Here is a 14,324-nt window from a genome sequence, read left to right as displayed (position 1 = left end):
GCGGGTGGTCGAATGCAAATCGTTGGAGTAGGAGCAGTAGCATTAATAACAAATACTCTAGAGGTTCCAGTAGGAGCAACCATCACACCAAGTGCTAAAGCCTTATTGTAATTGAGTTTCTTGCACTATTGTTGCTCAAAGCACCTAGTGCTCTGATACCATATAGATATACGATGCAACGGAGAGATCGTTTGACAACAACGATAGTACAATAACCAAAGAACAGACACAATAGAGCAGAATAAAATTTTTTGTATCACCAAATAAGATACAAGTTGTCCACCTGTGCACTCTCTAGTAGAGTTTCGATGGCGATCTAAATAGACTCTAAATGGAGAAGGACTTGAGGTAGGGGTAATGGCATTCGATGTTGAGGATTGACAAGTGGCCTCCTTATATAGCCCTTCGTAGTAGATCGATTCCACCACACTGGTGGGCTGGCAGTGGCACATGCATATTGACTTAGCACATTGTGTGACTAAGTGTGAGGAGGTGGCACATGTTTGCTTGAATTTTGCCACCGGCCAAAGACCATTGACCACTGACCATCGACCACACGCGCGTAAGCAAATTCACACTCAAATGCTTGCGTACATGCAATGGAGGGCACCGTCTCGCAAGCCGGTTACTGTTGGGGGCGTTACCCTCACATCCCCATTAAGGGCGCTAACCCTGAACCCTCGAGGAGTATGTTGTTCCTTCTACCATCTCCTAACCATCAAACGGTCACCATGAGACCTCATCTAGTGTCAAAACTAGGATCCTACCAATGTCCAGTGCTCACACCATGGCTTCTCCTCATAATGGGCAGCCTAGAGTGGTTTTTTGGAACTAAAGGTCATTTTTTGAAGCAAGGAGTCACAAGTGTATTTGATTCGATTCTCACATTGATTCAACACATGTCCAACACATCCGAGACTTGGAACATCTTGAAGAATCAATACGAGACCCGCAATCAGACTCGGATTCAAAATCTAGAAAATCAACTTGCTATCAAAAAGCTTATAGAAGGGGAGAATGTTGAGACATTCATCACGAGGATCAAGAATCTACGTGATCAAATGGCTGCTATGGGCATTGTAAAGACTAGTGAAGAGCTAGCTCAGAGGTGCATTCGAATTCTTCCACTGAAATTCGACAGTCTGGTAGCTGCACTTAACACTCAAGTTTGAAGTCTTGCACTTAATTTTGAAGAATTCTATGCATTACTACTTGAGGAGGAGATGTGAGGCTGAAGAGTCGTGATGGTGGGAGCGATGCTGCTTTCACTACTATTACCAAAGGGAGAAGTGCCAATTCTTCAGAAAAGAAGAAGCCGAAGAAGAAGAAGTTTCAAGGGTTGTGTTATTATTGCAACAAGAAAGGTCATGCTACAAAAGATTGTAGAAAGAAGCAATACAATGAGAAGAACGAGACCTTGAAATCTTTAGGGAAGGGCAAGGACACTATTAACAATGCTGAACTTGAGCTCGAGCTAATTGTGGCTATTGAGGAGATGTGCTCCACGGCTCAATCTTCACCAAGCAACACTACATGGGTATTGGATAGCGGTGCAACCCAACACATGATAGGTATGAAAGAATGGTATAGTTCTCTTCAACCTCTACAAGAACCCACAAATGTGGTGGTTGAGAATGATGCAAAATGTGCAGTTCAAGGGACTGGTACCATCTCACTTTGCAACAACCAATGGTGAGTCTAAAAAGCTGTCTGATGTGCTCTTTGTTCCACAAATAAAAAGTAATATACTTTCTATTGCTGCGATAACTGATTAAGATCTTGAAGCTCGCTTCAGAAAATCTGAAGCCCACCAGTCACTTCAGATTTGGAGACAAGAAGGCTTTGGCATGAGCGGTTTGGACACATAGGCTATGCTATGCTGAAGGAAATGCAAAAGAAGGGATGGTTGCATATTTGCCTGCACTGACAAATAAGTGGGAGCCATGTGAAGCTTGTTTGATGGGCAAGCAAGCCAAGAAGCCATTTCTACATGAGACCATAAATCGAGCAAAGGCACCGCTAGAGCTGGTACATTCTGATCTCTATGGTAAGATGTCTACTACTACTTTGGGTGGATCTCTTTACTTTATGCTGATAGGCGACGAGTATAGTAGAAATATGTGGGTGTGTTTCCTTTGGGATAAGGCTCAACAAAATACTGTTGTATAATGTCGAAACCAAACAGTCATTGCATGTTGAAGGCAAAGGGGCTACCCAACACGTGGCTGAGGCAATAAATACATCATTCTATATTCTCAATCGGTGCTATACAAAGGCTCTCAAAGGGATGACTCCACAAGAGGCCTACTCGGGTAAGAAACCTTCAATTTCTCATTTTCATTGGATGTGACTATTATGCACACATTCCGGATATAGTGAGAACCAAACTAGATGCCAAGAGCAGGAAATGTATCGTCTTGGGATATAGCATGGAATCATAGGCCTATCGACTCTATGATGTAGAGGTAAAGAAGATCATCGTAAGCCGAGATGTGGTGTTTGTTGAGCAACCACACTCAGTGGTGGATACAATTCCAGCCACTTCATCATCAACTGAAGAAATAACTCGCCATTTGCTGACCCAAAAGTATGAAGAAAGTATTAAGGAGGAGGTGTTATCTGATAGTGAGGACCAAGAAATATAGCCTATTGCACCAATCACACCACAATGAAAGCCACAGTGCAGCACCTCTTTGATGATCAAAACCCAGAATCTGTGCAAGAAAGTCCACAACCCAATGGACCTCGAAGATCAAAGAGAATAGAGGAGCAACGCCTATCAGCTGATCTCAAAGTTAACATGGCCTTGTCAGAATATGACATCATAATGAAGAACGACACTTGAGAACTTGTAAGTCGACCTGCAAAGAGAAAAGTAATTGGTACAAAGTGGGTATGGAAAGACAAATATAAAGTTGATGGTAGTCTATACAAGTATAAAGCTCGTCTTGTTGCACAAGGCTTCTCACAAGTGGAAGGTTTTGATGTAAGTGAAACTTTTGCACCCACAGCCAGAATGACCACTATCTGTATGGTGCTTGCTATCGCTGCTCATAACAAATGGGTAGTTTTTCAAATGGATGTTAAGTCTACATTCTTGAATGGGCATCTCCAAGGAGGAGGTGTATGTAGCTCAGCCACCAGGTTTTGAGTTGCCCCATTCATAGAATAAAGTGTGCAGGTTAAAGAAGGCATTGTACGGGCTGAAACAGGCCACACGAGCATGGTATCAAAGGATAGATAATTTTTTCCTAAACTCTGGTTTTCTAAGAAGTGCTTCTGATGCTAACCTCTGTGTAATGAATCAAGATGGAAAACAAGTTGTTATAGTCTTGTATGTGGATGATCTTGTCATCATAGGTGACCATGAGAAGATGATCCAGTAAACACGTCAGCTATTGAGTTTGGAATTTGAAATGATTGATTTGGGGCTCCTGCACTATTGTTTGGGGATTGAGATCTAGCAAGAGCCGGGTAAAATCTTCATCTCTCAACAAAAGTATGCTCAAGAGATTCTGAAGGCCTTTGGCATGACTGAGTGCAAGCATGTGGTCACACCCATGGAGGTGAATCCAAGGAGGATGCCTCACCATTGGTCAACATCAAGATGTACAAAAGGCTAGTGGGAAGCCTAATATTCCTTTGCAATACTAGGCTTGACATCAGTTTTGTAGTTGGTGTCTTAAGCAAGTTCTCAAATCATCCCCAAGAGAACCATTGGAATGCAGGCATGCGAGTTCTTAAGTACCTCAAAGGAGCTCTTGACTATGGCATCACTTATAGATCATGAGATTCCTTGCTTGGCTACTGTGACTCGGATTGAGCAGGTGACATTGACTCCAGAAAGTCAGTTTCTGGATATTGCTTCTTGCTTGGATCTGGGATTTGTTCTTGGGTAAGCAAGAAGCAACCCACAATGGCCCTCTCTTCTACAAAAGCAGAGTACAAGGTAGCTTGTTTTACTGCATGCGAGGCACTTTGGCTTTGAAGGATCTTGGCAGACATAGGAGTTCCATTGAGGGAGCCTACATCACTAAGGTGTGACAACCAAAGTTGCATGGCCATCTCTAAGAACCTTGTGTTTCATGCTCGGACAAAGCACATCAAGATTCGGTACCACTATGTACGGGAGCTAATCCAGGATGAGATTGTTGAGATTGAGAGTACTACTGCATTGAGAAGAACTGTGCTGACATCTTCACCAAAGCTTTGGGGAAGGAACATCTTTTAATAAAGTTTACCTCATGAAGAGGTTGTTTGAGGTGTAGATGAAGGAAGGGGTCTCCATTGTTTCTCACTTAAATGAAATCAATATTATTTTCAGCCCACTTCAGGATCAAAAGTTGAATTTTGATGCGGAGAGTAAGGTAATATTCCTCTTGTATTCATTGCTATCCTCATGGGATACCTTCCGTTCAACTCTATCAGTAACTCTACACCTGGTGGAGTGCTGAAGTTTGATGATGTTGTGGGTAGCTTGTTGGTCGAGGAGATTAGATGGGAGTCTATGGATGATGACAAGCAGGATGCAGCCTTAAATGTGCAAAGGGGCAGATCACAGTTCAAGGGGAAGTCCCAAGAAAGAGGGGAGTCTTGGAGCAAATCCAGGGAATGGAACATTGAGTGTTACCATTATGGCAAGAAGGGCCACATGAAAAAGGATTGCTACAAGCTAAAAAAAGAGCAAAAGGATAAGAAAAAGAATGCAAATTGGGGTGCAAATAAGAAAGCAGAGAGTCCAAGGGAGGACAAAGAAAAAGTAAAGATCGAGGAGATCAATGCAGTCCACTGATGATAGTGACAATGACATTCTCTTCATGTCTAGTCGACATGCAGAGTTGCTTACCACTTCAAATGATACATATTCCTAGGATTGGATTTCGGATTATGGTGCTTCATTCCATGTTACTCCCCATAGGGGAATGGTTCTCTAGTTATGACAGTCGAAAGATAGATTGTGTGCATCTTGGAAATAACTATGCATGTGACATAGCGAGAGCAGGTGACATAAAGTTTTCTTTTGCAAATGGGTCTGCATTTGTTCTGAAAAATGTGAGACATGTGCCTAAGCTGACCAAGAGTCTCATTTCAGTGGGTTAGCTAGATGATGCTTGTTATCAGACCACCTTTGGTTTTGGGAGTTGGAAAATTCAGAAGGGCTCTATGGTTTTGGCAAGGAGTGCCAAGTGTGGGACATTATATCCCTTACATGTATCAGGGGCATGCCCTAATAGTTGAGTATTGATTGGAACTGGGGGTGACTTGGTCCTTAACTCATGATTGAACTCTTCTAAAACAATGATCACTTCATCAACCGCTCTAGATGCTACAATTTATGGATCATCAATTTGTGTGCCTCGATTTCGATAAAGAAGATAATACTTGATTTTGGAATATATTGCCTAAGTTTTTGGGCTGCATATACTAACACTACGGGGCCATACATCTTTCAATCTAAACATTGAGCCTGACAATAGACGCTCCTACTATTGTGCAAAGGACACAAAGGACTATTTTTCATTGTTGGGTGGGATTAGGATCGGTGCCTTTTCCAACATGGTTTCAAATCCTAAAAAGCCTTGTCCCGGAGACCCACTTGGACCTCTTATCCTTTCTTAACAATTGGGTAAGAGGCAAGGTTTGAGTTGCATAATCCTTTATGAACCTTCGGTAATAATCCACTGCTCCCAAATAACTTCATAGTTGGGCCACATTCAAAGGGCCAAGTCATTCTTGGATCTTGGCAACCTTTTTAGGATCAAGTGCAGTTCCCCTAATATTGGTCACATGTCCAAGTAGTAGCTCATAGGGGTATCTGAACATGTACTTTTTAGGGCTTAGTGCACTGCTTGCGAGTTCAACAATGTAATTTTGCCCTACACCCTATGCAATGGATCAACAAGGGGCACTTATAATTGCATTGTTTACGCTAAAGAATGTGCTTGGGTAATCCTATTGTGCATGCAAGGTACATATTTGCTTGTTACATCAACGCGAGGGCCAATTTATGGAGGTCAGAGTTAACACTACTAAAAGGGCTTATGCAAAAATCACAGGATGTCAAGTCCACAGCTTAGATGTGAGGTTAGGTTCTATTTTCTTGTTTTCATGCAGCCTGAATGCATGCATTCGGGTGCAGGTTTAGAACTGTATTTGGTCAAGGACGGGGGGCAATGGCGTTGAGTGCATTTAGGTGCCCAAATAAGTCCAATGCTTTTGTTGGACTCGTTTGGCCACCTTCGGTGTTGGATGCACTAGGCAGTTTGCCTAGCCAATTGCTTGTTTCCTTCGTATGCATCCCAGTTAGTCTCTCCAGCCTCCCTATATAGAGGTTGCCAACCCGTCCCTGCACATGTGGCTTGCCACCCTAAGGTGCCAACTGAAGCAAGGCTGAGGCTCGAGTCAACGACAATTACCTAGGTTAAGGCAAAATGCTGTGGGCAAAAAGGAATGTGAAAGAACATTCTGGTGTAAATGTGCTTGTGAGGGGAGGTTGGGCATTTATAAAGTTGAGCGAGATTTGTTTTCGCTCTGCCCTTTTGCTTTGCAGCTCCACGTAACATCATCATCGTCTCATTGCTGCTTCCCTGTGAGTCTCCATTCTTTTCATCGTCCATTTACACGTTTTCTTCCTCCTAGCCGTTAGCTACGCATCCTTTTTCGCTTCCTGATTTTGAGCCTTTCCCTCCTCTGTCTTTGTGAATTACTTTAACCTAGTACGTACCCTGCAAAAATGGATCTCTTAGTATGTTCTTTTAGGTTTATCTCTAACCCTGGGGTGTCCAGGATCCTTGAAAATCAGTAAAATTTCTAGAGTTGACAGAACATGCGTGTTGCAGGAGAGCTGCTTCTCCAGAATGTCTGGTAAACGGCTTTCAAAACGGGAGAGACCTTCCAGATGGGACACTGATGCTTTAAAACGGCACAAACCTTCCAGATGGGACAATGACTTTTCTGTCAGGGAGGATAAGTCATTGAGAAGCGAGAGAAATGATTTGGATGACGCTCGAATCACCAGATTCTCCGCAAAAGATCGGAGTCAGTATCGGGGGAACGATTTTCACAAAGATGCACCTGCTGGTCTAATTTTTATGTGCAGCGGTCTTACGAAGCGTGATTGTTTTCGTTATAAAGTTTTTGGCCTGCCGCTTGCCAGAAAAGATCTAGTGGAACGCGTTATTCCAGGGACGCTTTTATTTTTGTTCGACTTTGATGTGAAAGAGCTGTACGGAATATATGAGGCTGTTTCCTACGGTGGAATGAACCTTGAGCCCAAGGCGTTTCGGGACTTTGAAGGATCTTATCCTGCTCAGGTTGGTTGCTCATATTTAGCCACATTTTTAAAGTGTGCCGTTTGTGCAACGGAGTAGCGTTTGTAAAGTTTACTGGTTACCATATGCTCTCTAAGAGAGTACAAATCGCCTTGATTATTTGTTACTGGAGCGTGAAATGTCATACCAAAAGTGACATTCCATCATTTTAGTCCACTCGAAATGTGTTAGTATATGTTAAACGAGTGTCAGCAGAGACTTTTTTCAGATCTAGAATTCCTGTGATGAGAGGAATAAACAAGTGAGTATGAATAGATAATCATTTATAGCAGCAAGTAAGCATGCTAGGGCAAGGGAAAAACAAGCACTACTGTAAGCATGATAGGGCAAGGGAAAACAAGGACTGCACTGAATTCAGCGTGGGAAAGTTTTCAAGCCTGCTGACTGTAGAGACCTAAAAGTTTGGAAGCCCTTAAATCTGCAAGGACATATGACATTGCTGTTGGAATAGAGATGTCACCTCCCCACTTGCGAGCTCCCATATGAGGAGGACAAGGGGGAGGACGACCTGCAGTAGGGACGGGCTTGAGAAAGGTATGCAGACTGCGATGTGGGCAGCAAGAACATTAGATGTGGCTGCATGGATGTGGTGTCTAAAGGCACCAGAGGGCCCTGGATGAGGGCTAAGGTGCTGGCAATAGCAGGCCCTGCAAGGGCAGCACAGGGCAGCCAACAAGGGCTGCCAGGGTCCAGCTATTGGCTTGCAGCAGTTCGGCAAAGGCTGGAGCAGGTCGGCAGGGACAGATGACAGGCTGCAGTCTGCACTGCAGACTCGGTTGGCTGCCACCTGGCATGATCGGCTGGCCATCAGGTACACAGGCTGGGTTGGCTCAGTCTGTTCTGGTTGGCCCTACGTATATATGGGTTGATCATGGTTAGGGTAGTTCACATCTGGTTGACTCTAGGGGCTCTCATAATTTCTTGAATGCTAAACTTGTGCAGAAGTTGGGGCTCCCAACACAAGCAAGTGACCATGTCTACGAGGTGACATGGTAGCGGGTAAGTAAACAGGGACTGTTGTGCAATGCAGACTTCCCTCACTATTCAGAGTTACTCTGAGGATCTAGATATCATGCTTATGAATTTAGATAGGATGGATGTAATTCTAGGGGAAGAATGGTTGCACAAACTCAATGTCCAGACGGGCTGGCCGAGTCATCGATTAACTTTTGTCAAAGGGGAGTAACTTGTATTGCAGGGTGATTTTGAAGTCCCACTCTGCCCTTTTGTAAACTCTTTGGAAGTAATAAATATGATAGCAAGTTTGATTGTGAAGTGTACCAATGTGTTTGATGTGTCTTTGCATCTGAGGTTAGTAATGTAAATGAATCTTATACTTTAGATGCATGGGAAACACATGCACATGCTGAAATTAAATCAGATTTTGTGGATGTATTTTCTTCCGAGTTGCCACCTGGTTTACCACCCATTAGGACAGTAGATCATTTGATAGAGTTAGCTCCAAAGGCTCAGCCTGCAAGCATGCCACTTTACAGGACGAGTCAAATGGAAGAGGATGAGGTATCTTGACAATTGTCTATCTATGGTTGCAGCATATTAGGAAAAGTAAATCTCCCTGGGTTGCTCCGGTGCTTTTGAAGCACAAAAAGGAAAGAATCGGATGATGTGCGTAAACTACAAAAAGTTGAAGAAAATTGCAATCAAGAGTATGTATGTGCTTTCTAAGGTGGATGATTTTATTGATAGGTTGCATGGAGCTGCCTATTTTACGAAGATTGCTTTCGTACTGGCCACCACCAAAAACTTATTCTTAAGGAAGATGTGTATAAGATGGGAGTCCGGACTAGGTATGGCTATTATGAGTTTTTAGAACTCCCTTTTGGTCTCACGAATGCTCTTGTGACCTTCCAGCAAATGATGAATGATATTTTTTGTGAATATTTGGGAAAATTTGTTAGAAAACTGAAAGCCCACCAGAGGGTATCCCGCAGTGCAAGACTGATAGATAGCCCAGGGATGACACCGTGGAAGTATTTCACTATGGAATCAAGCTAGATTGTGCTTAGAGACAAATATAGAAGCAACAGTTTATATTTCCGTCGGTCCATAAATTGGACAAGATACAATACCAAGAGGTTCTCCTACTATATGCCTGGCACATCTAGATCTCTGAGCCTGTGTGCTCCGCTGAGTGTATGTAGACTTTCCGTCCAAAGGATGTCTCCACATTGCTGTCTGGAACCTCAGCCTAGGTGGGCTGCCAGTCAAGCTTAGTCTGCAACTCCTTTAGGGTCACCTTCACCTCCTATGTATAGACCCAAGGCTTCCGTTCTTGCTGCTCTTGTCTGCTCTCAGAGGGCTGCTCTAGATGATGTGATATGAGGCGCCAATGGACCTCCTTTTATAGGGAAGGCCCCCTCAAAATGGACCGACCTAGGCAGGCCCCCTGCAGCCCCTTCTGGCCGACTTTTGCAGGTCTGTCCGCCGACCTGGTTGGCTGGCCCCAACCAGCCCTACCAGGCCCTATATAAGGGCAAGGGTCTGCCCCCTTCAGCCCTTTGTTTCTGGCCTCCTGTACCCTGCTGGTCCTTCCTCTATCAAGGGCATATGTCAGCCCAAATACTGCTCCATCACCTGCCGCAAGAGTCCCGCCATGTGGCCCACCGCAGCACTGTCCTGCAGCCACTGGATCTGTGCTGCAGCTACTGTTTGCTTGGCTATTCCGTACACCCTCAGGCCTCCCTTCCCAGCCAGGTATGGTGTGAGGTGTGCTGCCCACATGGCAGCCTGTTTGCTGCCCATGGCATTGTTTGAATGGTGCCCGCATGGCAACCAAGATGCTGCCCATGTGGCATTCCCTCAAACCCTAGGTTTACCTTCCCAATGCTCTCCTCATATGGGTCTTATAGACGGGGAGGTGACCTTTCATATTCCAATGCCCCCTCTTACCGACACATCTTGGCCCAACATCAACACGTCGATGACGATGCTCCGGTAGCTCCCGTGTTGTACCTATAGAACACTTTGGCGTTGTCATAGTCTTTCTCTGGCTTTTCAACCAGTGGCTTTTGCTCTGCCAGGTCCAATTCAGCTTTTGCATGCGTCTGGAGACAAGTACACAGGTCCATACTTGGCAGCGCCTAATGGCACCACCACCTTCAGTCATGAACCCGCCTCCGAACTCGAGATCTCTAGGTACCAACATCCTGTTGGAATGGTCACCTCCCCATCTGTAAGCCCCCGAATGAGGAGAGCGTGCGGGAGGGAGACCTAGGGCAGAAGATGCCCAGAGAAGAGAAAGGGAGGGGGACTGCCACATGGGCAGCACCTCACACAAAGCAAGAAGGGTACTTGGCAAGTTGTGGAGCTCCTGATGTACAGGGCAGACACGTGGACATCAGGGACCTGCAACAGCCTGATTGCGCAGGGATTTCCAGCAAGGACAGACGGCGCAGCAGTACGGAAGGGTACGGTATGCATACTGTGAGAGTTTGGGGAGAGAGAGAGAGAGAGAGAGAGCAAGAGAGAGTGAGCTTGAGAGCTGAAAGCTTGATAGCTTGGTTGCAATAGAAGAGCTTGGTTGCAATAGAAGAGTGTAAAGAGTACTATAGAAAGAGTTAGAGATAAGGTTTTGTCCTAGTGACAAAACCTTAGTAGTCACTAACCATAGTTAGTGAACTAACTGCGGTTAGGGGGAAAAACCTCTTAAAGAGGGAAAAGTGCCCCTAACTAGCTTATTAAATTACATTGGTCACTGCTGAATTATATCTATAATTCTAACACCCCCCTGCAGTGCCAATGTCATGTACAAGGCTGATCAATCACCAAACGGATATAAGTTCAGGGCACTGCGAAATGCCTCATACTTTTCACGTGGTAGTGCTTTGGTGAAAATATCTGCAACGTTGTCATGTGTGGACACAAAGATCATACTGATCTCTCTTGCATGCAACTTCTCTCTGACGTAGTGATAGTGAACCTCAATGTGCTTCGTGCGAGCATGAAACACTGGATTCTTTGCCACTGCAATGGCACTCTGACTATCAGTGAGAATTGGAGAAGGACCCTCCAAAGACAGATGAAGATCAGCAAATAGACGTCGCAGCCAGACACATTCAACTGTTGCTGTGAAAGCTGCCCTGTACTCAGCTTCACATGATGAGGTAGCCACTGTAGATTGTTTCTTGCTCAGCCAGGAAATGCAAGATTTTCCCAAAAAGAAACAATTGCCACTAGTGGACTGCCTAGTGTCATAATCACCAGCCCAATCTGAATCACTGTAGGCATGCATCTGCAAGTCACCCCCCCTGGGAAATAACAAGCCAAAAGACTTCGTGCCCTGCAAATAACGGAAGATGCGCTTAACTGCCTGCCAATGCATAGTTTTTGGGCTGTGCATATACCTGCTCACTTGAGATACTGCAAATTGAATATCAGGTCTAGTGTTGCAGAGATATATGAGGCATCCAACAGCCTGACTGTAAGATGTGGCATCAACTGATTCTCCTGCATCATGCATTGTGAGTTTCAGCCCCGGCTCCATGGGAGTGGCTATGGGCTTCCAATCATGCATGTTAAATCTGTCCAAGAGTTTCTGCACATACTTGGACTGAGACATAACAGTGCCACGTCTCTCTTGAGAGAACTGGATCCCCAAATAAAAGTGAAGCAGCCCCAAATCTGACATGTCAAAGGTGGTCTGCAAATCAGCTTTGAAATCTGCAATTTTATCTTCATTGGACCCTGTGAGCAGTAAGTCATCGACATAAAGAAGGATGACTAAAATTTCTCCCCCATCCATCTTGATGTAGAGGGTGCTCTCAGTAGGACTATTGTGCAGCCCCTTGCTGGTCAAAAAGGCATGAATCTTGGCATACCATGCACGAGGGGCCTGTTTCAGCCCATACAAAGCTTTGTTTAGCTTGCATACCTGAAGTGCATTTGCTGTAATCTCAAAGCCTGGAGGTTGTTTGACATACAACTCTTCCAGCAAGTCTCCATTTAAGAAGGCTGTTTTTATGTCCAACTGATGAACATTCCACTCAAAATGTGCAGCCATTGCAATAACAGATCGGATGGTGGTCATCCGGAATGTAGGAGCAAAAGTCTCCTCATAATCTATGCCCTTTTTCTGAGCATAGCCTTTAGCAACCAGCCTTGCCTTGTATCTGTCAATGGAGCCATCTGGCTTCCGTTTCACCTTGAAAAACCATCGTGTGCCAATGGCATGTTTACCTGGTGGCAAGTCTACAACATCCCAAGTCTGATTTTTTTCAATGGACTGCAACTCATCGTGCATGGCATTCATCCAATGCACATTGTCCTTTGCTTCTTCGAATGTTGCAGGCTCCTCCTCATCAAGAAGAGTACCTGCATATGCTGATTCCACTAAATTAGCACCTTCCATGTGCCTTGCTGCACTGCGAGTCCTGCCAGGTAATGGAGCATCAATCTTACTCTCCTTGAGAGTCTGTAACAGCCAGTTTGGGACTGTTTTTGCTGCATGTATGTCTGCAATTTCTTGCTGCACCACGTGTTCCACTGCCTGTGGAGGTGGCAAGACATCCTGTGGCTGAACTAAAGCATCGGGAGGTGGCTGTAAATTCTGATTTGCATCAGAAATATCAGCAGGGGAACTCAAGGCAATGGGTAGCAACCCCTCAAAAACATCCTCTGAAGAAGAAGGCATATGAAATTCAGCCTGAGTGTGAGCTGAATTTTCTGCAAATATCACATCTCTACTGACAATGATCTTGCGTGTAGCAGGATTGTAGAGACGGTACCCCTTGCTTTCTGCACTGTACCCAACAAATATGCACTTAATTGCCTTATCTGACAACTTGTGCCTAAATTCAACTGGCACATGAGCATATGCAAGGCATCCAAAGACTCAGAAATGATCCACTGAAGGCTTTCTCCCATTCCAGACCTCATAGGGAGTTTTTGTTTTCAAAGCCTTAGTGGGAGCCCGATTTAAAATGTAGTTGGCACACATCAGACCTTCAAGCCAGAATTTGTGAGGCATGTGTTTGCTTTTCAGCATACATCTGTCCATCTCCATAAGAGTTCTATTTTTCCTCTCAGCTTTGCCATTTTGTTGAGGGGTCAGCCTCACTGTGAGCTGATGCACAATACCCTTGCCTTTCAGAAAAGCATCAAAATTTGCAGACAAGTATTCCCCACCTCTATCTGTGCGCAATGTCTGTATCTTGAGTCCGGTTTCATTTTCAACCATGGTTGAAAAGTGTTTAAACACCATGAACACTTCTGATTTGCGCTTCAGCCCAAAGACCCAAGTGAAATTGGAGTAATCATCAATAAAGGTAACAAAGTAGAGATGACCACCCAATGATGGAGTCCTCATGGGACCACATACATCACTGTGTATAAGCTGTAATTTGCGGACAGCTTTAACTGAACCATCCTTTTTGAAGGGGAATCTATGCATCTTGCCTAAAATGCACCCTTCACAGGCATGTGGAGGAGGTATCTCAAGAGGTGGGAGTGCATCAACCATAGAGTGCTTCTGAAGTGTCATCAAGCTGTTATAATGCATGTGGCCATATCGGGCATGCCATAATTCTGCATTCTGCATGGCAGTAGTAGGGGTAGAAACTGCAAGAGCATGGACTGCTCTTTTCTCAAAAAGATCAAGCTGAAAAAGCCCACGCAGCAGAGTACCAGATAATCTTAAGGCATAATCATTTTCCCTGTCTCGGATAGCACATTTGTCATCCTCAAAGATGACATGAAATCCAGCTCTGTTAAGAGTGGACACTGAAAGAAGATTCTTGGTGATACCAAGCACATATAAGACATCTGAAAGTCTGAAAACTGAGCCATCAATGGTCGTAAGCTCAACTTCTCCTGTGCCACGTACTGAATATGACGAGTTATTGGCACAAGTGACTTTCTTACCAATGGGAGGTGGATGCAAGGAAGTAAAAAGACACTTCCTAGAAGTGATGCTTGGATGCACCGCTGTCAAAATACCAAGTGTTCAGTGTTTCATTGACACTGAAAGCAGATGCA

The 14,324-nt window shown here is 44.5% G+C and overlaps 1 protein-coding gene across 1 annotated transcript in view; it reads left to right on the top strand.

Annotated features, from left to right (window-relative positions):
- Positions 1-6,475: 6,475 nt before the first annotated feature.
- The window catches only part of LOC147901046 (uncharacterized), a 29,759-nt gene continuing 21,910 nt past the window's right edge, over positions 6,476-14,324 (top strand). Inside the window, exons 1-2 of the mRNA XM_087375400.1 lie at positions 6,476-6,589; positions 6,840-7,313. Coding sequence (XP_087231526.1) covers positions 6,858-7,313 — 456 coding nt within the window. The 5' untranslated portion in view covers positions 6,476-6,589; positions 6,840-6,857. The remainder of the gene's footprint in view (positions 6,590-6,839; positions 7,314-14,324) is intronic.

The sequence above is a fragment of the Dipteris shenzhenensis genome, chromosome 6, assembly GCF_047967505.1.
Source record: "Dipteris shenzhenensis isolate YYH24624 ecotype China chromosome 6, Dip_SZ_1.0, whole genome shotgun sequence".
NCBI lineage: Eukaryota > Viridiplantae > Streptophyta > Polypodiopsida > Gleicheniales > Dipteridaceae > Dipteris > Dipteris shenzhenensis.
Note: the sequence above shows the minus strand (reverse complement) of the source record. Positions and strands in the feature narration are given on the sequence as shown.